We start from the raw sequence: 22285 nt of genomic DNA on the forward strand, positions 1-22285 counted from the left end.
GGCCGTGTTGATGTTCATTCTGGTTTTAGCTCTTTGCTTCACCCTTTTACTTCCAGGCTTCCCCTTGATGTCAACAAAAAAGCTCTTCTTCCTTATTGACGGTCGGCAAAGTGAAAAGGCTCCTATCCTTCATAGGAGCTACCGGCACAGTAAACGTCTATTGCTCTAAGGCAGAGACCTCCCACTAGTGTTCCCACCACAGACCGTATATACAAGCTGGAGGAAGACTCCACGCCCTCACCTGTAGGTTTCTGAAGAGCTGAATTTAAGCTCAGTGAGGAGGTCTCACCACCGCCATTTTTGCCACGTCACGCATTTCGTCACCGCTAGAAAATGTTATAAAAAAAGAGCTGAGAGTAGGGGCTGCAAGCTAACTGAGTTGACTTGGAGCTAATGGAGGTTAGTGGGAACTTTCAGCCAGAAAACCATGGTTGAGCGACTCTGCTACCCTCTGCCTTCTAGGCCGTAACACTGTAGCAAGCAGGGGGCATTTAAAGATTGACAGGAATGAAAGAAAATATCTAAGAAAAAAAAAGTATAATTGCTGTCAGTGTTTATTCTAATTCTTTATGTAGAAGAGGAGTTGACAGCCAAAAAATTTCTACAAGAAGGATTTGAATTTAAAAGATGGTGACAGCACAAGATGTTCCAGATAAAGCAGAATATAAAAGTGATCCAGTTTAATGCTTCCCTGCGCTGATTATCTTGTTTTAAACTGATTTTCCATGCCAATCCGGTGCAGACGTGCAGCAGCCATGAATGCTAACGGACCGCTGAAAAGCTATAATTAAACATGTGAATCTGATGTTTGTTTTGATATCCAGACAGCGCTAATCCTTGTCTCTGTGTACGTGCATTCATTAGCAGCTGAATGGGATGTTTTTGCTCTTTGTGAGGGGAACTCTCAGCAAAATGGCACCTTTACCACAATATCTCCAACACACACACACACACACACACACACATAAAATAGGGAATTTGAATGGGATCTTATCATTTCAATAACACTCCTCAACTCTTGTTGACTGTGCTCTGTACTCTTGTTAGCCGGCTTTTCTCTTTCTGGCGTGCGTCACACTCTGCTGAGCACATCCTGGTGGTTTTGGGATTCTAAATGTCTTGCCAAAGGACACGTGGGCAACTTGTTCCACCATCTGAGCCACATTAACCTCAGAACAAAAGGAGGTTAATAGCTAAAGAGTCCTGCAAATGGTCCAGTGGTTGAATTGTTGGACACAAAGAACAAATTCTAAGGACCATAATGGATGCAAAATTGTGAGAAAATGCTAATTTTCACTTGAATTCTCACCGACTTATTTTGTTTTTGTCAAAAGGGCAAATAAATGGTGATGTTGATGCAAAATTGCAAATGTCATATAAATCTTGCAGTTTGGTCTCTAGCTTTTTATTTGCTTGCAGTTTATACACTTTATAGAGTTTGATTAAGGAAAGAGAATAAGTAGACATATTTAGGTCATTATTTATTATTTAGCATGAATTAGGAAAGTACTGGTGTTTATTTCACCTCTCCACAAAATCACATCCTGCTGCAGAGCTTATAAAAATAAAAGCATGAAGCGTTTCTCAAAGCACTAGATTTTTGTTGTGATCTGTGCTCACTTTTCCAGTTTTTACCTCACAACACTTATAAACAGCTGACTGAAATCCCTAAAACAATACATGAAAGCATGTTGATAAAAATGTGTCTTGAGCTTACTCTTAACAGATTAGATATTAGTTAGTATAATTGTACTCACTTTAGGAGATGGGAACTAATGAGGACTAAGGATGAATAAGCATTTAGGATGTTTAGGGTGATATCTTTGGACCAAATCAGCACACTAATAAATTGTAGGCCAGAATAACTTAAAAATGAAAATTCAACAACTGCTTTAAAAACTTGAGTCATGTCAACTTAAATTAACACTTTCTTTCAACTCTATATGTCAAGTTGTACAAATATCATAAATAATAACTATGCTTTATTTGAATATTATATTGTGAGTCGAAACAAATTTTGGAAAAATAATTTTGTCTTGTTAAACACACACACACTTCTACATTATGATAACTTATACATTTGAGTTAGACATGTATGGTTGTCCATTCAAATTAAAAGTTTTTGTTAACTGAACAAATGGATTAATTGTTTGAACTTGGGTTATCAAAACGGCAGCTGTCATGCCAGTACAGGCAAACGGTGAAGCAGGAAGCTAACAACAACACAGAAAAATGCTGGCTGACTCACGCCTCATACACAACACAAGGAGCTGAGTCCTGAGCATTTAGCAAGAACTATAACTTTAAGTGCAGAGTAGTGAAACAGCACAACGTTCTTATTCCTACGACCGCCCTCCTCACTTGTGGTGCCAACATGACAACAACAAATAACTCCACCTTTGGAACACAAAAGCAAAGCAAAAACTAAGAACAACACAACCGCCCACAATAAATGTGCCTAAATACCTCAAATTAGAACAAAATAACTAAGAACATGACTACCCACAATGCACCTCACCCACTGCAGCTTTCACAGTGGGTGGGGTCATTTTTAATCTATAAATTACAGTTTTAAGTTGAGTGAATGCACGAGAATGAGGAAAATATAATCATTTGTTGAAATAACAAGCACTTTTAAGTTTTCAATATCAAAACACAAAATTGAGTTTAACAATTTTTTTTACCGTGTCCTGTCTGGCTGTGAAGCAAACAGAATTGATGTCTGAATGCTGGTAACAAGCCTTACAGATTTACTCTCAGGTGGAGCATCAAAGCGTCTGCTTTTAATGTCACATCTGATACTTAAAACTTTATTGTTATTGTTGTTGAATGCTTTATAATTCCGACCAGACACGGAGACAGAGGTGAAAGAGAAAGGAAAAGACAAAAGGTGGGGAGAGTGGGGGGAAGGGGGTGGGGGGGTTCCACAAAAATAAACAATAATGAACAAGAGTCTGCTTCTAGACCTGCAGAAAGAGAAAGAATAGAAAAAAATGGGACACACAACAATACAACAGGAGCAAGCTATCACTGCGTCAGCCTGATGATGAAATATAAAATCAACATTGTTTAACTGAACAATCGCACAATAACAAATCACAGTGCATTAAGTGACAATGACAGCCTTAAGACATGTGTTGAACGTGCCCAAGCCCATACTTTTGAGAGCACCATGTGAGCACCTGTGTGTGTACACGCGCTTGTTTATGTAAGGTTCCTCTATAGGAGCATCCAATAGAGAGTGTGAGGGGCCACAGATCTGCCCCCCAAAGATGCGCAGGAGATGAGGGGAGCTCCAAGTCCCAGAGATCCAGGAGCTGCCCCAGAACACAGAAACCCCAAGGAGACTGCAACCAGAAAGGCCCCCGCCCCCCTCGAGAGGCACAGAGGATCGCCCCGGGGGGCCACAACCAGCGGCCGGCAGAGTCCCGGGAGATATAAACAATTGCCCCTCAGGGATGATTAAAGTTTTTTTTTTTTTTTTTTTTTTTGAATATCAGCGGCAAGCCCACAGGCCCGCTCGCAGCCTCCCACCCCCTAGCCGGCCGAGCCCGGGACCCAGCGACCCGGGACCCAGGGGCGACCAGCCCCGCCGTGGACCCAGCAGAGCCCAGGGACCCAGACCCCACCAGGCAGCCACCGGGATTGATCAGACAGACGCCAAAAATCTTAAACCCCCTGACCCGGTTGCCACGAACACTCAGGCAGACCAAGGCACCGCACTCCACACCAGGTGTGGCAGGGGGAGGTGAGACGAAGATCTATATCATCAAAAGAAGTTCTAGGAGAAGAGAGGAGTCAAAGGCCCCACCTGACATATACAGTCATACACAAACATTCACACACTCCCTCCCTCATGCTCACACATTCACATACAACCAAAGACTTACAAAAATGCACGCCGGACACCCACTCATGTTCCTCATACACACCCTATTCACTCTGGCCCCGGTACTGCTGCACTGTTTAACAATTAAAACTTAACAGGGAGACTTTGTCACGGTGTAGGAGGTGGAGATGATGGACCATGTGTGGTTGAGCTGAGCAGGAGGAAAAATGCAGGCTTCAGTAAAAGTAAAAATGGTTTAATGGTAGGATGGGATGAACAGGAACACCAACAACAGCAACAACAATGAACTGACAAAGGACAGGGGCAAAACAGGTGGCTTAAATACAGAGGGCTAATTAGGGAAACATGGGCAGGTAAACGAGGGACAGGTGAGAACAATAAGGGTAATCGTGGCAGGAGAGGAACACAGTCAGGCGGGCAGGGGCAGATCGTGACAGACTTAGGTGAAATAGGAAAAATAAATTGAAACTACTTTTTGAAGCTATCTTTCTTTACAGTGTAGAAACCACTTCTCTAAAACAGAAGCATCCCAGAGTTTGGTCCCTGCAGCAGAAAATCGATCCGGATTTGTGGTTTTTCTTATCTTTGTGGCTGAAGTCAGACCTTTAAATGGCTAGAACATAAAGCTGGACATTTAATCACCCATTTGGTCCATCAGACAGTTTAGCGTCCAGCCAAGCAGCCATCCTGCTCCGCTCAGCAGCCTGCAGGAGGGCGGGGAGGCGGCATAGAAATACCACATCCAGATCAGCACCAGCTCAGCACTTTCTGAATCACTGGACCTAAAAAACGCACACTAAAGAGTTCAGATCACTTCCTCCACAGCTGATCACTGAGAATTTATTGGAGGGGGTGGGGGCTGATTTATAATCGCTGCCATTTACTGTTGGATAAAAGCCGACTGCCCACTTTTTATCTAATTATAAACATTAACCTTGATCCCTTTATTTGTGGCTCAGATTAGAAATTAGATTTAGTATCTTTAAACCAACAACTTTCTTTTCTTTTTTTATACAACTTCAATCAATCAGATTTTATTTTTAAAGCACTTTTCAAGCAAAGTGCGATTCAAAGTGCTTTACAGAATTAAAATGACCCCAAATTTCCATAACAGTTTGAAAACATTAGCAGACATATGCACACACACACACACACACACACACACACACACACACACACACACACACACACACACACACCAGTAAAAATTTATATTCAGCTGAGTCCAGATGAGCCAAGTAAGTTAAGGCAAGGTAACGCCATCAGAGGAGCCGTCTGCCCCAGCAGCATCAGGTCCTCCACACTAAGTCAGGGCGCTCCACCTCCACTTAAACACTGCCTGTAGATCGCCCAGGAAGGAACAGTCGACCACCGTCCCCAGGTCAGAGGGCCTCTACAGAGAAAACACTGGATTAAAGTGAGTAAATATATGAAAATAAATGAGCTAATATAAATGACAAAAGTAAGAAAATAATAAATAAAATCATATGGACAGTAAAATAATAATATTGTTAAATAATGAAATTATGCTAAAATATAATATAAAACATGCAAAGCCAGTAATAAAATATAATCATGTAAAACAAGAAATAAAACTAGTAAATAGTTTGGTCACATTCATCTAAACACACGCTCATGAAGAACAATCACAGGAAAACGTGGTACAGATTAGCAGGGACTAGGTTTTATTTAGAGAGGGCGAACTGGTCCTTTAGTCAGACGAGCACGGCTGGTTTTGATGCATCGCTGAAGGTTTGACAGAACAGGATGGGTTGAGCGGCTGAATCAGGATTTTTCTTCCAAGAGCCATCGCTGCAGAGAGGGGCTTTCGATCAGAGGATTTAAGATGCAGCCAAAAGGGCAAAATCCGCCAATTAAAAGACAAAACAGATCATTTTAATGCATCCTGTTGAGCAGAAAGACCCTCCTTTCTGTCTGATTTTCATAAAGAATAAAGTTGAAGGATGTGGATGAGTGGAGAGGGTTGTAGATGCAAAGGTGATGACTTACTCCAGTGAGAGTGGGAGAAGCAGCTGTCAGCCAGAGAGGAGGAGGAGGAGGAAGCAGAGCTGAAAACATCAGAACGGACCTCAATCTAACGCAGTAGAAACATATGTGACTCCTTACATAAATACTGTTAAGAGAAACCAAAAGCAGAAAAAAGCCAGAAGTTCCAGGTGAAGCAATCTGGAACCTGTAATCCAGGTTTTCAGATAAAACATCCGGAAGTCACTCCCATCTACTTCTGGACCATGGGAAGAACGAAAAAATGCATCAAGTCAACGGGGCTAAAAACGCATTTCTCTAATTCCGCTTGTTACGCGTCATGGATCTCACATGTGATGTCTGTGAATTTTAAGAAGCAAACCAAGAACTCACTGTTTTTTTTTAACGGGGGAAACGTTGTTTTAGGTTTGTGTGAAAATAAGTCCAGGACTACAATTGTGCAACACCAAAACGACGTCATCGAACCAGACACGAAGTGAAACAGAGAAAAGGGCTGAAAGTTCAGTGAACTTCAAATCCGCCTTCAAAACTTTATCTTTTGACTTTTCCTTTCAGGCGTCGCTTTGGAAAATCATTTACTTTTAATCGGCTGCCTAATCATAAAAACAATGATAATAATTATAATAATAATAATATTTTCATAAAGTGTTTCCAAACAAAGCACTGAACGGCAAAAAGATAAAAGCATTACATAATAAAACAAAACGCAAATATAAAACCTAAAATAACTAATATAAGTAACAGTAAAATTCTGTAAACGACGTGAGTCGTAGCTTTAAAAGCCTCCACAGAATGGGCCGGCCTAATTTAATGGCCTAGATCAGGGGTGTCAAACTCATTTTAACTCAGGGGCCACATTGAGGGAAATCTAGTCCCAAGTGGGCCGGACCGGTAAATTAAAAACAACTTCAGATTGTTTTCTTTGTTTTAATACAATCAATATAAAACAAGGCTGGAGCCTGAGGACAGTGTATCCAAAATGGTACAAGTACAACACCTGAAGTGTACTTGAAAATTTGAAAAAAAAAAATAATAATAATAATAATCAATAAATTAAAAAAACATTCCTTAGTGATTCAAAGAGCTTACAGATCACATGGCAAGATCAGTTTCATGCAGCACTTAAAGTATATTTGACTCATTTTACTTTACATCTTTTAGCTTTCACCAGCACATCAATATCAGAAGTCACATCCTGAGTGGCGGCCAACTTCAGGATGTAATTCAAGTTCTTGTGTGAGCCTTGAGCGCAGCTTTGTTTTATTTATACTCATTACAGAGGAAACTTGCTCACAAAGATAAGTTTATTTTCACTCTACATTGTGAAGCATGAAAATAAAGTTTACACAACCATCTCGCGGGCCGAATCCGGCCCGCAAGCGGGTTAAATTCGGCCCGCGGGCCGCATTTTTGACACCCCTGGCCTAGATTGTTCCACGGTGAAAATGCACTCTCCGCAGTAGTATTTCATTTGTCTTTTGGACCCGTTAACAGGTCCGTGCCCTGAGATCTTACAGCACATGTTTGGGAATGCATGAAGAGGCCAGAACATTTTAAACCTTTAGTGACTGCTCTGCAGCAAACGTTGGCTTGTGCAGTCTGCTGGAGCCCGGTATGAGTTTCAGTCTCATCACTATCTCACACACGCAGCGCACCGGTGTTGTGCCAAGAAAAGCGAGCCTGCCGGCCATGATGTGCATGCACTGGGATTTCTTTTCTTTATGTCCAAAACTTTTGTGTAACTCTTATTATGGAAAGGTTTAATAATGTGAGACCTCTTTGAGAGGGTTTGGTGAGCAATGAAACTTTTTGACTGATTAAAGAGACCAAAGAGTAGCTTTGATGATTTAAATAATTTGGACATTTAATGATAAATTTGGAATTGAGAAAATTTAACAACTAATGTGCAACTTTTGTCCTTAATCCACAGATTTGAGCAACAGCCTCACAAAATCCAGCCTGATGTCATTTGTAACAATTAGCTAATTTTGGTAACACTTTGGTTTAGGGAACGCAAATGAACTATTATTAGCTGCCAATTAATTTGCATATTTGTGGACTACTAAGTCTGAATTAGTCATTATTAAGCTATTATTAAGTGCTTATTACCAATGCTGTAATTCTAATATTAGCAGGCCATATATTAAGAGTTTTATCAAAATAAGCCGTTCATAGCGGTTTGTTAACTGAAAATAAATTATTTGTTGCTGATTAACGCACACACTAATTCAACATGTGGCTTTTAATGAAGTAATTCAAGGGGAATGAGTTATTCTGCATTAATAACCAAAAATATTATGTTCTGGTATTATGTAAATAAACACCAAACTGCACATGTTAATAGAGCCTAAACAACAATCAATTAACCACTTGTAAGCAAGAGTATGTTCCCCATTCTAAAGTCAGATTTTGTTCATACCTAATTACTACTAGTTTAGTATTAATTAACCACTTAAAGGCAAGAATATGTTCCCCTTGAATCACTACTTTAAAAGCCACATATTGATTTGAGCTACTTAATGTCTGCGTTAATCAGCAACAAACCATTATGAATGGCTTATTTTGATAAAACTTTTAATTTATGGCCTGTTAATGTTAGATTTACGGCATTAGTAATAAGCTGTTAATAAGTGCTTAATAATGACTAGTTCAGACTTAGTAGTCCACTAATATTCATTGTCATGCTGACTTGGCAGAGGTCGCCCTGTCAACTGTCTCCTCCTCATGCTGACTCTTCTGCACAGTATCAACACGAGCTCTGCATGCAGTCTTCTCACTGGCCAGAGGGGGCTTGTGAACCCTGGCGTGTGTCCTCCTCCAGGTGAGCCAAATTAAGCACAACCAGTGGCTTCCTAATGCATGCAGCAGGCACTCAACCAGGGTGTGACAAACTGAGCTGGCAGAAGTAAGCAAACAATTCAACTGTGAGGAGAACTTTTGATCTTGACAGGCTATCGGTAAGCTTAATATTTAAATGGTAACCCAAGATTCTTTGTTTACATCCTGAAAGTAGTATATATGTCCGGTTAGAATGTAAATAAAATTCTTTGTAAAAATCCTTAGTTACAGCCTTGATTAAAATGTTTAAAACACACAGGTTAAAGACTGAAAAGGTAACTGTGAAAGTAAAGATTTATATGGTAGTAAAAGCCAGGTAATAAACCTTTGATGATCAATTTAAAGGCTAGAATTTGGTTTGTTTTGTTGTGAAATTGCCCACTTTATACTTTAACCACATGGTTAAAGTATAAAGTAAATGACAGATGTTGGCTTAAATGCTTTTTAATTTGTTATCTGTTGATTTAATTTGGTGTCTGTGTGATTGTTAAAACATTCTATTTTTGTATTTAAAGGTTTTCACCTGATATTGATGCTGACTTTTATGATGATCCTAAAACTGGTCAAATAAAGACATCTGAGCGAAGCCAAAAGTCTGGTCTTTTCAAGTGTAGACGCCTCACAGCAAAAGAAGCACTTGACATTCATATTAACTGGCAGCTAACTAATGGTTAATTTGTGTTCCCTAAACTAAAGTGTTACCCTAATTTTCTATAAATGTTATGTTTTATCCAGTCACAGCCCATCACAGCCCAGTGACATACGGTTTAGTGGATGATGCGTCTCTGTTGCTCTATTTTCTTTCCTTTTGTCCTCTTCTTGTCCGTCGTCCTCTCTTTAGGTGTTTTTCTTTTAGTGGAGCATATTTTGATAGCAGCTTTTATCACCTTCATCCAAAACGCTTCACTTCACTGCGAGTGCACGCACGCTGAGCCCAAGTGGCTCTTGTGGGATTTGATCCCGTCACCCTGACAGATAACAGCAGCACCCATTTAGCGTCTCTCGCTGCCACCGAGTGGGGCTAAAATCCCACCAGGGCCGCCCGCACGTGCACCTCTGAAAACGCTTGCTCTCCAGACACACTGGATGAAAGCTCTCTCTCCAAATTGCTGCTGTAGGTAATAAAAATCTTTCATAAAATGCTTCCACCCCTCTAAAATTGATATATAGAATGTTGGAAATGAGCGGCGCAGATATAGAGCTGCCTTCCTGTGACAGCCGACTGCGGTATTGTTGGTGGTGATAATATTTTCTGTGAGCTGCAGATTGCTTCTCCCTCAGCACTCCTGGAGGAGGTTAAGCCTCATAGCCTGCAGTCTGTGAACCAGAGAGTAGGAACTCCGGTGAGTGTGGAGGTGTGTGCATCACAGGGACGGGGAGGGGAGGGTGTGGTCGGGACAAAAACTCTACAGAAGAAAGACAAGTGACCATTTATTCATCCGCTTTGCTATAGAAACATAAATAACACGTGAATAAAAACGATTAAGAACAAGATTTTATGCATAAAAGTTAGCTTATGGATAACTTCTTTACATATTGTGAAACTTCCTAGGCGGCCGTTGTTCTGAGCGATAAAGTTTACGTACGGGACTGATGAGCTAACGGCTAGTCCGAGCACAGGAACTTTAAAGAACTTTAACTCATTCGCTGCCAGCGTTTCTCACAGTTTTTACAAGAGTGACAGAACGTTGCGCGCTAGGATGATGTCGACGTCAAAGCAACCAAAACAAAGCGGAGACTCACCTCTTACATCAGGAAGAATCTACGTGTTTCAGCGTTATCCGCTCTTTCATAATCCATTGTTGAATTGTGATCGGCGAATTCCGGTTCGCTCCTCACTTCTTTTTTTTTTACAGCAGCGGCCCAAAACGATCTCCTAACACATGGATTTTCTGCTTCCTGGTCACGTGACGTGTGACGTACGCGGATGAAGATCGGCTTTAGAGCTGAGATGTTTGTTCTCACAGTCCGGGGGCTCGTCCGACGCCCACACAGTAAAAAAAATGTAAATGACGACTTTAGTCATCAATGGCAGGGAACGAGTTAATCTCCTAAATTTCACAACAGTTTTTGTGACATTAACAACTTTAATTTCCCATTATGTGATTATTTACATAGACTTTCATAGCTTAACAAGGTGTAAATTATCTTTTGGCTCATTGATCTGACCCCAGCTGCTCTGAGTTAAACGGGTCTCAGGCTGTGTCTAAATCCAGGGTCCGCCTCCTTCCAAGACTGCATTTTAGGGCCGATTACGTTTGGTGAAACTGGTGAAATTCAAAGGAAATGACAGGTCTGGTGTGTTCTTCCTGGACCACCCTATCCCAGGATTCATTGCAGGCTGAGACTTTTGTTCCTGTAAACCTGGTGAATGAAGTGGATGAGTGTTACGGTTTTAAACATTAAGGCAGGGGTAGGGAACCCTGGTCCTGGAGAGCCACTATCCAGCACGTTTTAGAGGTCGCCCTGCTTCAACAAAGTTGAATCACCTGTTCAACTGCTCATCAGGCTCTGCAGAAGCCTTTTAATCACCTGCTGATTAAAATCAGGTGTTTTAAGTTAGGGCAACCTCTAAAATGTGCTGGATAGTGGCTCTCCAGGATCAGGGTTCCCTACCTGTGCATTAAGGTATAAATAACTGCCACTACAAAATTAAAAGCTTCATGCGTTGATGTTAGACTTCATGTTTTTTTTTAAGTCTTTTGTCAAAAATAAGAAATATCGTAAACGAGCTCATGCCATGGGTCCCGCATTGCTGCCAAGGTTAGTTTTAACTTCTGTTTAGAGTCAATGGTTGCTAGGCAACAGGACAAACGCTGAGGTAAGGGCGGGAATAAATCTGAAGACTGGCACATCCTAATTCAAACACTCACTTCCTGTTGTGGACAAGGATGGACTTGTCCTACGTGGATTGGATAGGATGAGTCCTTCCAAGGATGCTTCTTTAATCTATTTAAGGAATGCTGTCTAGAAAGGGCGTTCCTGCTCCTAAAGTTCTCTAAAGCTGGTATTTTCTGACCTCATGAGAACTCTTACTGAGTTTAACTTCCTCTTAAGTTTTAAGTCATGAAAAACGAGGTTTATTTGAAGATTTTTGATTGGTAACAACTTCATTTCTCATTTATTTTCTTGCCCCTCACCTCCCAACCTCTCTCCTCCGTCTCTCCTGATCAGCTCCATGGAGTCGGGCTTATTTGTCTCTCTTACTGGCCTCCTGCCTCTCCTTTACAAACCCTCCGTCTTTAATCTCACCTCCACCTCTCCTGCCCTCTCCATCCATCCTTCCTCTCATCCTTCACTTTCCTCCTGATGCGGTCTTGCCTTCCATCTGCAGCAAACCCGGTCTGGTTTTTAAAGACTCTTGTTTTACTTCCTGTTTTATTTAGTAAAACTTATTTTCTGAGGCAGTTTGCTTTAAAATGTGATGTTTTTGTTTGTTTTATTGGTCTAATGGCTGTTTTCCTCAGACAATCATGCATGAGACTGGAGGAAAACGCAGCCAGAGGATCACTTTCTTCATACCTGGCGTTTGTTTGTCTAACGTACTTTTTCCAGACGTCTGAAGACGTTTTTCCTGAGCCCTAATGCACCGGATCATTTCTCTATATGCTGAATCACATTTATTCTAATATTTCCATCATCGTTCTCCTCTCCTGCTTTCTGCTCCTTCCTGCAAACTCCCCCATCTCTCCATCTTCACCCCTTCCAGCCGTCCTTTTACCTGCTCTGTTTTATTATTTTCCCTTTCTCATACATTATTATAATCACCCCCACCCCACCCGTTCATCCTATCCAGGGGGATAATGAACAAAGGTTATTGAACAGCAGAAATGATGAAATAAAGTGGAGCAGAAACCAACCCAGAACAAAACACATTTTCTCATTTTCCTCCTGTAAAAGTTATGAATTTTTTATGTTTCAATCTCTCGCTTTAATGAAATTGTTTCTTTCTTTTTTTTTTTGCTGCAACACATTATACATTTTCATAACAGGAATTTGGGCTGACATTTTCAATACGTTGTTTCATAGTGTGTGTGTGTGTGTGTGTGTGTGTGTGTGTGTGTGTGTGTGTGTGTGTGTGTGTGTGTGTTGGCCTTTACTTGTAAGCTTTCTTTAATTTGTGCATTTCTAGTTCAGGTTGTTTGGCTGCAAATTAGAATCACTTCTTTTTTCTTCTTCTGCAGCGTTTTAAACCGAACCCCGGTTCACCTGATCCACGAGATCATTCTGGTGGATGACTTCAGTAACGAAGGTGAGACGCGGCTGCGCACACACGCACACACACACACACACACACACACACACACACATACACACACACACACACACACACACACGTTTCTTCCAGGTCAAAGATAACAGAGATGAGACAGGTCGGAGGAGCAGACGTGTCCCCAGCAGCTGGCTCCCTGGTTTCAGGATTAACGTGTCTATGGACCAAAAAAGTTGATCCATTATGGGTCAGAGAGTTTAAAGCTTTCTGAGTTTTATGTTTTATCTGCAGCTGCGTTCTGCTCATCTGTAGAAAAACACTCAATCCTGGTGAAAGGTACCAGAAACTTAAAAAATAACAAACGTTGCACAAGGAAGTCATTAGAATCCAATAAATGCAATTGTTTTTCTTACCTTGGTGAATTTCTATTCACATATCAAGTCTAAACCAATCCTACCTATGTTTGATGCTTTTTGTCCGACATGATATGATGCAGCTACAGTAACTTAATGAATAAAAATGTTAAACCAACTCTTATTTTGGTCCTGTTTGTGTTGGTTTAGATTCTCAAACATCCAGGAAGCAGATTGTAAGTTTATTTTTTTATTTGTGGCTGCTTCTCTTTTTGTTTCAGTCTTTTTTTAAATTTTAAAACAAGGTTAGAAATGAAAAGTCTTGAAAGTAACACAGAGCAGTTTCCTGCTCCTCCGCCCTACTGGTTCAAAGTGGAATTACAACTGTCGTAAACAACCCTGCTGCAGCCTGCTGTAGCTAGCGAGCTAACACTAACATGAGCCGACTTATACAAAAATAAGCCACAAAGTAAAAAGATCCACACTGTTGGACAAAAATATTATTTCTTACAAGCCCAGTAGCAACAAAGCCAGGTCACCATCGGTCTGTGGTTGTGTAGCCTCCGTTAGCTCCCTCAAACTAGCGTAGGCCGCGCCGATGTTCACTCTGTTTTAGCTCTTTGCTTCACCTCCAAAGACATTTCTCTCTTACTTTTACTTCCAGGCTCCGCCATGATACTGACTGAAAATCACATTTATTTTTCTTCTTGTGTTTTTTATTGACAATTGGTGAACAGAAAATGCTAACTATTAGCATTACAGCTAACCATATAGCAGGTCAATAGCGCCCTCTATGGAGCACTTAATCGCTCCACACAAATATAAAGTGCAGTTTTAGGTGTTGGATATGAAACTGGGCATTTCTAACTCAACAATCACTGAGATCAACGTTGAGCTCTAGCTTAACGTTTAACAAGCTATTTAGTGATACTTTAAAAACCTTTTTATGAGTTCCCATCATTAAGGTTCCTTCGGGGTTCATTTAGGAATTTAAATGTAGGTTGTAAAATCATTAATAGAACCACAATAATGCCAGGAATCTTTAATAAATCATCACAATAAATCTGAATTAGCTTTAATAATGCAGAGTTTGGAAACTTGATCATCTGCTGGTTTATAAAATCCAACTGGATCATTTACTACGTTGAGGGTTGGATTTGACACAGATGACAGCCAGAAAGTAACATATGAACACCACACATCCCAACAGGAAATTAAAAATCCAGCAACCCGCATGGCCCTGAGCAGCTGCTGGTTGGTTCCTATCAGCTGAGGATTTCACACCGTCATTTCTCACATCTCCCATCTCCGCCATCAGCGAGCTGACAGCGAGTCAGGATGGATGGAGCCAGGAGTGCAGCTCCAGAAGTGATGGAGGTTAAATAGTGCCACATTTTGACTGTGGAGGACAGATGAGTCAACATGAGGAGCGCAATCAGCTCTGGAGATGGATGTGTGCACGTAAACAACTAAAGCAGAAGGACGTTTGAGAGCCACGGCATCAGGAGGATTTCATGTGAACTTCAAACACTAAAGTTTCTGCTCTTCATTTCAGATCAGTAAATCCGGCTGATTTCTTTAGTGTTTTGGGTTTTTTTTTTACAGTGGAAACAAGCATCTGAGTTCATGAGAGCATTATTCTGTAAGCTTTGTGTTTGATTTATCTCCAAACACACCACCAGCCTTCTGCGACGTGTGGGACCACGTTCTCATCAGATACAGGTTTTATCAGCTGGCATGGTCGCACACCGCATTTACTCCCTTACCCCGGTTTCACACTGCAAGCATCAGCGGAACGGCAGCCGAGCGGCTCACTCGCGAACTTCAAAGTGGTCCTTTTAACACTGGAAGAGTCTTGGCCGCGGCACGGCTTCCTCGCTGTACTCGCGAGATTCTGAAATCCCTCGAGACCTTCCGACACCTTCCTCACGAGACAATAAATTCCCTCGAGATTTCCGCCATCCTTCCTCATCAAGAGATCACAACCCCCGCGACTTGCCATCCGAGAGGAAACAAAGAGGAGATCACGTTTTTTACAACTTGCTGAGAATCACACCGTTGCACTTCTCAAAAGAAACCGGTGGTAAACAAAGCTGTTCGGTCACACGTACTGATGTAAGTTATATATAACATCACAACGTTGAATTTTATTTTGAAAATAACCAGGGATTTTACACTGAAACCATGTGGTTTCCTGTCTCTCACTATGCGAACTGCGGAAATTGACATGTCCCAGAAGCGGCTCGTATGAAAAAATAGAGCTCGATCCTATCTTTAGCGGATCGGTATGCCGCTTCTGGGACGCACCTGGAAATTGCCACATCGCGGCTGGTTTGAAACACTCCATAGACTCTAATTGGATTCTATTTGAAGCGGTGCCGCTTCGCTGCCGTTCCGTTCCGCTGATGCTTGCAGTGTGAAACCGGGGTTAAGTGTTACAGAAATGGAAGGCTGACATAAACAGCTGAAGTATTGGTTCATTAATAATGTTTCTGTCTAATCAAAACCATCAACACGTATAATAACTAATCAGAGGGACGAGGAAGACCAAGCCCTGAACCACCGCTAAGTGGTTGGTTGCAGTAATTGCTTTATAGGCCAGGTTTACTGACAAGTTTAGTGCATCAGGGTCTTTCCTTGAAACCGTAGAAATAACTGATAGAATTTCAGATTTACACTCTATCAAAGTGCACACACGCAAACACACACACACACACACACACACACACACACACACGACACATATATGTCTTGTACCACATAATTTTTAATCTGAAGCTACATATTCAGCATATTCAGGGCAGAGTATTGTTCCTGTTAGTGTTTAGTGTGAGATGATAGTAAATATTCCCGTTCTTTCTCCAACAACTTTACCTGAAAGTAAGCTAACTTTAGGCAAACCAGCAGCACAACAAATATTTTCAAATAAGACTCACAAACCTGAGTCAACACCAGTCTCATCAAAGCTGGGGTTCTGTCGCGGTACTTTTTGTCTAAAAACGTCCTTATGTCCATCTTCACTCATGCGTTTCAGGCAGAGACTGCAGAAGAAGCCGGCTGCTGAAGGGCTTCTTCTTCAGTGGTGGAGGTTCAGGCAGGCTGTATACAAACTACTGCTAGCTGCTCCCTCTCTGCTGGACTTTGGTACTGCATGTTACTTCCACGTTTTAGATCTGGGGCTTTTCATAAAACATTCGGGGCTTGAGCCCAAGTAGCCGGGCCTAACCCCGCCCCTGGGTTCCCGTCAGGAAAAAATGAGAGAATTAAACTGATAAATCGTGGAGTAACGGGTTGTTCTGTTTGGAGGTAGTTTTATTTGAAAATGTTGTCTGACGCATTACATTACAGCCTCTTCTGAGCTGTCATGCAGTCTGGTTACCTTGGCAACACGGCGTGTTTGATCCAGAGGAGGTTCTGGAGGGTTCTTGTAGTTGTAAAATAAAAATGAACTGGAATCAGATCCGTGAGGTTAGTGTGTCGCACCACAAAGGGTCCCCAATCCCAGCACAGCAGAAGTGCGCACCCTGTTAAATCCTCCAATATCACAGATTAGTCAATTTAATGTCAGATTCCTGTCGGTCACAGGCATCTTTTATTGGTTTTAGCACCAATTATGTAAAAACTGACATAATTATTTAATGGGTAAAACAGGAACATGTGTGGATGACTGACTGTATTTCCCTCATTCTACCACTAGATGCTGCTCATGGTCAGAGGTGGTCTGATATTTAGGAACATTTCTACTCACAAGTACAAACTGGTAATTACCACAGAATGCGTAAAATCGTTCCTACGCACAGATCTGTTCGTAAGTATGGTTGATAAGTGAGGACCCTGTACCTTAACTCATTCGCTGCCAGCCGTTTCCTGATCGGTAAAGCCCTTCGCTGCCAGTGTTTCTCGCCGTTTTAACTGATTTTTTAAGAGTCACACAACATTGTGCGCTAGGATGACGTCGACACCAAAACAAAGCGGAGACTCACCTCTTACATAAGGAAGAATATGTGCGTTTCGAGCTTTAGCCGTTCTTTCATAATCCGTTGTTGAATTGTGATCGGCAGAAGCTTTTCCGGTTCGCGCCTCACTATTTTTTACAGCAGCGTCCCAAAACGATCTCCTAACACATGGATTTTCTGCTTCCTGGTCACGTGACGTGTGATGTACGCGGATGAAGATCGGCTTTAGAGCTGAGATGTTTGTTCTCATGGTGCGGGGGCTCGTTCCGACACCCACACAGTAAAAACATTTAGTCGTAATTGGCAGTGAATAAGTTAATCAGACCCCGCCTGTAGAGCTGGTAGTTGGTCTTAAAGTGACAATGTGTAGTTTTTATCATTAATCTCTGGAAATATTCATCAAAATGTTGTTGAAAATGAATGAAATGATGCCCAGTTGTTGAAATATATCGGTGCCTTCGTAACATATAACCATAAAAATCTGGCCTAAAATACATGGGAGCAGGTCTAAGTCTCTGGGCGACACCATATTGGATGCCATGTTTCCTTCTACAGTAGCCCATGAGGACAAAACGCATTTACTGATTTGCAACAAATGGTTACAAAACTTTCACCATTAATAAACATTGTTGTTTTACACATTTACCTCTTTAGTCATTGCCACTGATGAAAAAGAGTCTCATGTGCTTGCCATTTTGCTGAAGTTTGCATTGGCCTTTATGACCCTAATGGGCATCCATTGGTAAGGTCTTACTCCAACACAAAAATACAGCTAGCTTGCAGCGATTTATGGATCTACTGCCCCCTATCGCCAGGAAAAATACACACTGTGACTTTAATGAAAATCATAGCTTGTGCTTATATTTTATACACTTATTTATTTAAACCATTTTTTTATTTTGGACAATTTATACTTTATGTTTATTTGTTTCCTGCTACCTAAAGGGTTAATATTCCATGCTAAGGCAATTATTTTCACATATAAACATCCTTTTGTTGCAGTAGCAGAAATAAATGATAAAGCATGAAAGTAGTTTATAAACCTGTTGAAACGGATAAATCCAGAGAATGTTTTAAGTGAACACATCTGTAATCCATCTATTATTTAACCACATCTATTTAGAATCTATTTCCACTCCTTTGAAAGTCTTCTATCCTGCAGATTCGGATGCTTTTCTTCTGCATTGCTATTTTCTAAACATCTTTTCCAGCAGGCAGTCAGATTTGAATCATTATATTAAAAGGACTCTTAAAATCCAGCGGGGAGCTCACCGCCCGCTCGTGTCACCAGTCAAACGTCTGATTCATCAAACTGAAAGCTCTGAATTGTTGTCCTGCTGCTGAAGAGCTTTTTTCACCAAACCACAAACATCCCCGCTGACTTTCTGGGAAATTATCAAGACACATATTTCACGGCGCACGCCGCACAATATTCGATATTTACATGCTTCTCATGGTGTTTCTTTCATTTCCTTTTCAGAGAGCGACTGTCAGCTTCTCACCAAGCTGCCCAAAGTGAAATGTCTCCGTAACAACAAGAGAGAAGGTACGGCAACATGCTAGTGAGCAGAGATGGTGCTTTACCTGCTGTAAATACACAGGTTAATTAGTGCACGCTGCCTTTTGAGATGTTGGTTTACTGTGTTTCTGCTTGTTTCTGTTATTTGACTTCCTCCTGGCTATTATTATGGTTTCACACAGAAACAGCGGCTTTTAACACAAGGCTGAGCAGGAAAAATAAAACATACTATTTAAAATGACTGAAATCTTAACATTTAAGGGCAACCCTGTGACTTTTATTCTCATTATTTGGTTAAATTTACCAAAGAAGCAGCAGAACTCATGAATAAATATGGCAAAAAATGACAACCAGTGTTGATTTAATGCAGTCAGTAAATAAGGATGTGGCTCATCGTTGTAATATTTCACGTTTATTGGTTATACTTGTCGTTTTTTAAAATAAAATCCATTTAGAGCTGCTGTCATGCACTTAAACAAAGTGGAGCACAAATGAAGATGACGTTATTACAATTTTTTGGGTTCATGAGCTCTCTGACTTCTTTGAACAGTTAAAAATGTGAATTTAATACAACTGCTGATGAATTAAAAGGTTTGAAGCTACTGGGATTAACAGATGGGCTTAAAACGGATGTTTTCTGTTTTTAAGAACAACGGTGGAGGCAAAATTTTAATTATAAATGTATGATATGTGAACTTTTGGGAAAAATTAAGTAAATAAATATTTTTACTAGCATGTTGGTCACCTTAGCTTGAATAATAGTTTATGTCAAACACACAAAAATGTCTGAAGTCTATTTTCTTATGTAATTCAAACAATCCTTAAAATCAGTTATTTATTTTTTAAAGTTCTCTCAGAAACAACTTTTTGTTGAATTCATTTACAGTATCCCCTTTTACCTGAACTGTCTTGATTTGGTTTTAGCTGAAAATGTCATTTGTGTTAGATGCCGTCAAAGACGGTGGTCGTCAAACCCCGGTTCTCACAGAAATAATAACTGTGTTCATTCACAGTGCTTACATAGAAAAATGACCGAATTCTCTATTTCAACTGTCTATGACTGACTCTTTACGGAAGTCTTGGTCACATGATGCTACAAATAAACCCACAAGCTAGCTAAATGAGCCTTATGAGGGACCATCTTGTTACAGGGCTCCTGTTGATTTGGTGTTATGTTGTTTTTTCAATCACTTTATATATGTTTTCATAGTAAAAAGTATGTTTAAACGTTACCTTAAGCCTCTTTTCCATCGCCAGGTCTGGAACGGTGGTTATTCTTAGACCGGTATGTTCCGGTATGGGTCTGGAATTTTCAGACGAGCGTTCCGATCGCAGTTTGGGCCATCACGTCGGCAGGCGGGGTTAAACAAACCATCATGCACGATTTTAAAAGTTGTGAAACTATTCATTATGTCTGTGTTGCAATAACTGGTCTATAGAGCTAAAGACAAAAACAAAATACTTACCACAGCCTCCACATGTGACTCCAGAGTGCAGTCGCTACGTCCAGAAGCCTGCCTCAGCTCTAAATAGCATCCAACGCGTCGTAGCAACTCGTGTATTTCTCCCATCTGAAAAAAGAAATCCACTCTGGCTGTTTCTGTCCTTAACTATTAGCTATATTGGGCTTTAATTTCTTCATCTTGGCCCGACACTGAGCCGACGTCCGCTCTGATCCTTCGGCTGCCATCCGCTGAGAAAAAAAACTACAGATCCGTCTAGCTCCTCCTGTGGACTCATGTGATGAAGGTGAGAAATGTATGGAACTCTGAAGGTGAACACTTGCTGCTACTTGCTGCAATGTTTTCACTTTTATGTTCAGCTAACGAAAATACAAACAACGGAACTCCGTTAGTTCTCCTGTTTGGTTGACAGAAATACGTCACTTCTTGCAATCAGTGGACTGTGTTGTTGCTCCACCCTAACCGTACCGTATTGGGGAACAGAGAAGATGTTACTTGCGTTATGTAATTGGCGCAATGTTGCGAGGACACTGTAAATACACATTAAATCTATATTTTATACTTACCATATTTTCCGGACTATAAGTCCACTTTTTTTCATAGTCTGGCTGGTCCTGCAACTTCCAAATTATGTATACCCCTCTGCTGCGGACCGGCTCCAGACAGGGAATAAGCTCCTCTGCCCCACCATCACCTGCTGGAGACCGTGGCGCGCTGCTGCGGGCCGGGCGGCTCCGACGCAGGAATGAGCTCCCTTGTCCTGCTGGTTTCAAACACCGTGATCACCTGCTGCAGCCTGTGGCGGGGTGCTGCGGGCCGACTCCGGCCCAGGAATGCGCTCGCCCCGCCCGGTGGGAGGGTTTGAAACATCGCCATCCTCTGCTGGAGACCGTGGCGCGCTGCTGCGCCCTGATTGTTTATTCTGTTATTGTTACCGATACTTGTCTTGCAATGTGAAATGCTTGGTCTCAGATTTTGTAAGAAAAATAATAAAATTTCCCCCTAAAATGCGACTTATAGTCCAGTGCAACTTACATATGTTTTTTTTTCTTCTTCATTATACATTTTATGGCTGGTGCGACTTATACTCCGGAGCGACTTAGACTCCGGAAAATATGGTTTTTTGTATTAATTTCATTTTGATATATTTATCCGCCACACTCTAAAGGCCAGTCTGTGAAAATATGGTCTGGTACGAAACTTGTCCCTGGCGCAATGAAAGGTCGGAGACAGCTGATATAGTTTACCGTCAACTCGAAGCCTAAATGTTTTGGTTTTCAGAGCAGCTGGATCAAGGAAGTGAGAGGATAAAAGGACATTAGTTTGTTTAAAACTCAATCCACAGTGGTAACATGTGAAATGACAACGGGACAGGACCGAGGATGGAGCCTTGAGGAACTCCACTCATACTCAAAGCTGTGCCTGGAGAGTTTATTGTTGTTTATCTTGGTCGAGAAATTTCTGTTTACCAAATTTGACTCAAAACCTTATAACAGATTATTTGATCCTTGTTTACTGTTCAAGTCAGACTAACATTATGTTTTACTCCACTATGTAAAGAGCAGCACTTGGCTCTGAAAGCATGTTTCTGTTAAGAATAGTATTAGTCAAAAATCCCCATAGAGCCGTATGATTACTGTGCATTTGTGTAACACCAGCCTAACAGTGTAGCCCACGCTACATTTGTTTGTAAGCTTTTCTAACATAGGTCAGAAAGCTTTATTTTTGGAGGGAAAACCAAAAGCAGAAAACACTTAAAAGCCACTTCTAACAGGCTTGTTGTAGCTCGGTGAGAGCGGTGCCATTTGAACTCAAGTGCTGCTCCGAAATAATAGTCTTCACTCCACTGAAGTGTTTCTTCTCCGTTCTCTTCTGAACCTCCCTCCTTGTCCTTTTGTTCTTTATTTTTCACATTTATATTCCATCGTTGTGTCCAGCTGTCTTTTGTCTCATCATGTTGTTGTTGAGTCTAGCTCTCCCACTCTGTAGCTCTGGTTTTACATGCTGAAGGTCTCCATTAAAGCACAGCAGACACAGACAAGCAGGGTTCATCAGTTTGTCTTGTTAATAGTTCATGGCTTGAGGC

At 41.2% G+C, this 22285-nt stretch overlaps 1 protein-coding gene across 1 annotated transcript in view; it reads left to right on the top strand.

The window, feature by feature from the left end:
• galnt14 (UDP-N-acetyl-alpha-D-galactosamine:polypeptide N-acetylgalactosaminyltransferase 14 (GalNAc-T14)) overlaps positions 1 to 22285 on the top strand; it is a 198290-nt gene that overhangs the window by 131842 nt on the left and 44163 nt on the right. The window contains exons 4-5 of the mRNA XM_015947783.3: positions 12880 to 12947; positions 18698 to 18763. Coding sequence (XP_015803269.1) covers positions 12880 to 12947; positions 18698 to 18763 — 134 coding nt within the window. The remainder of the gene's footprint in view (positions 1 to 12879; positions 12948 to 18697; positions 18764 to 22285) is intronic.

The sequence above is a fragment of the Nothobranchius furzeri genome, chromosome 2, assembly GCF_043380555.1.
Source record: "Nothobranchius furzeri strain GRZ-AD chromosome 2, NfurGRZ-RIMD1, whole genome shotgun sequence".
In the NCBI taxonomy this organism is placed as follows: Eukaryota; Metazoa; Chordata; class Actinopteri; order Cyprinodontiformes; family Nothobranchiidae; genus Nothobranchius; species Nothobranchius furzeri.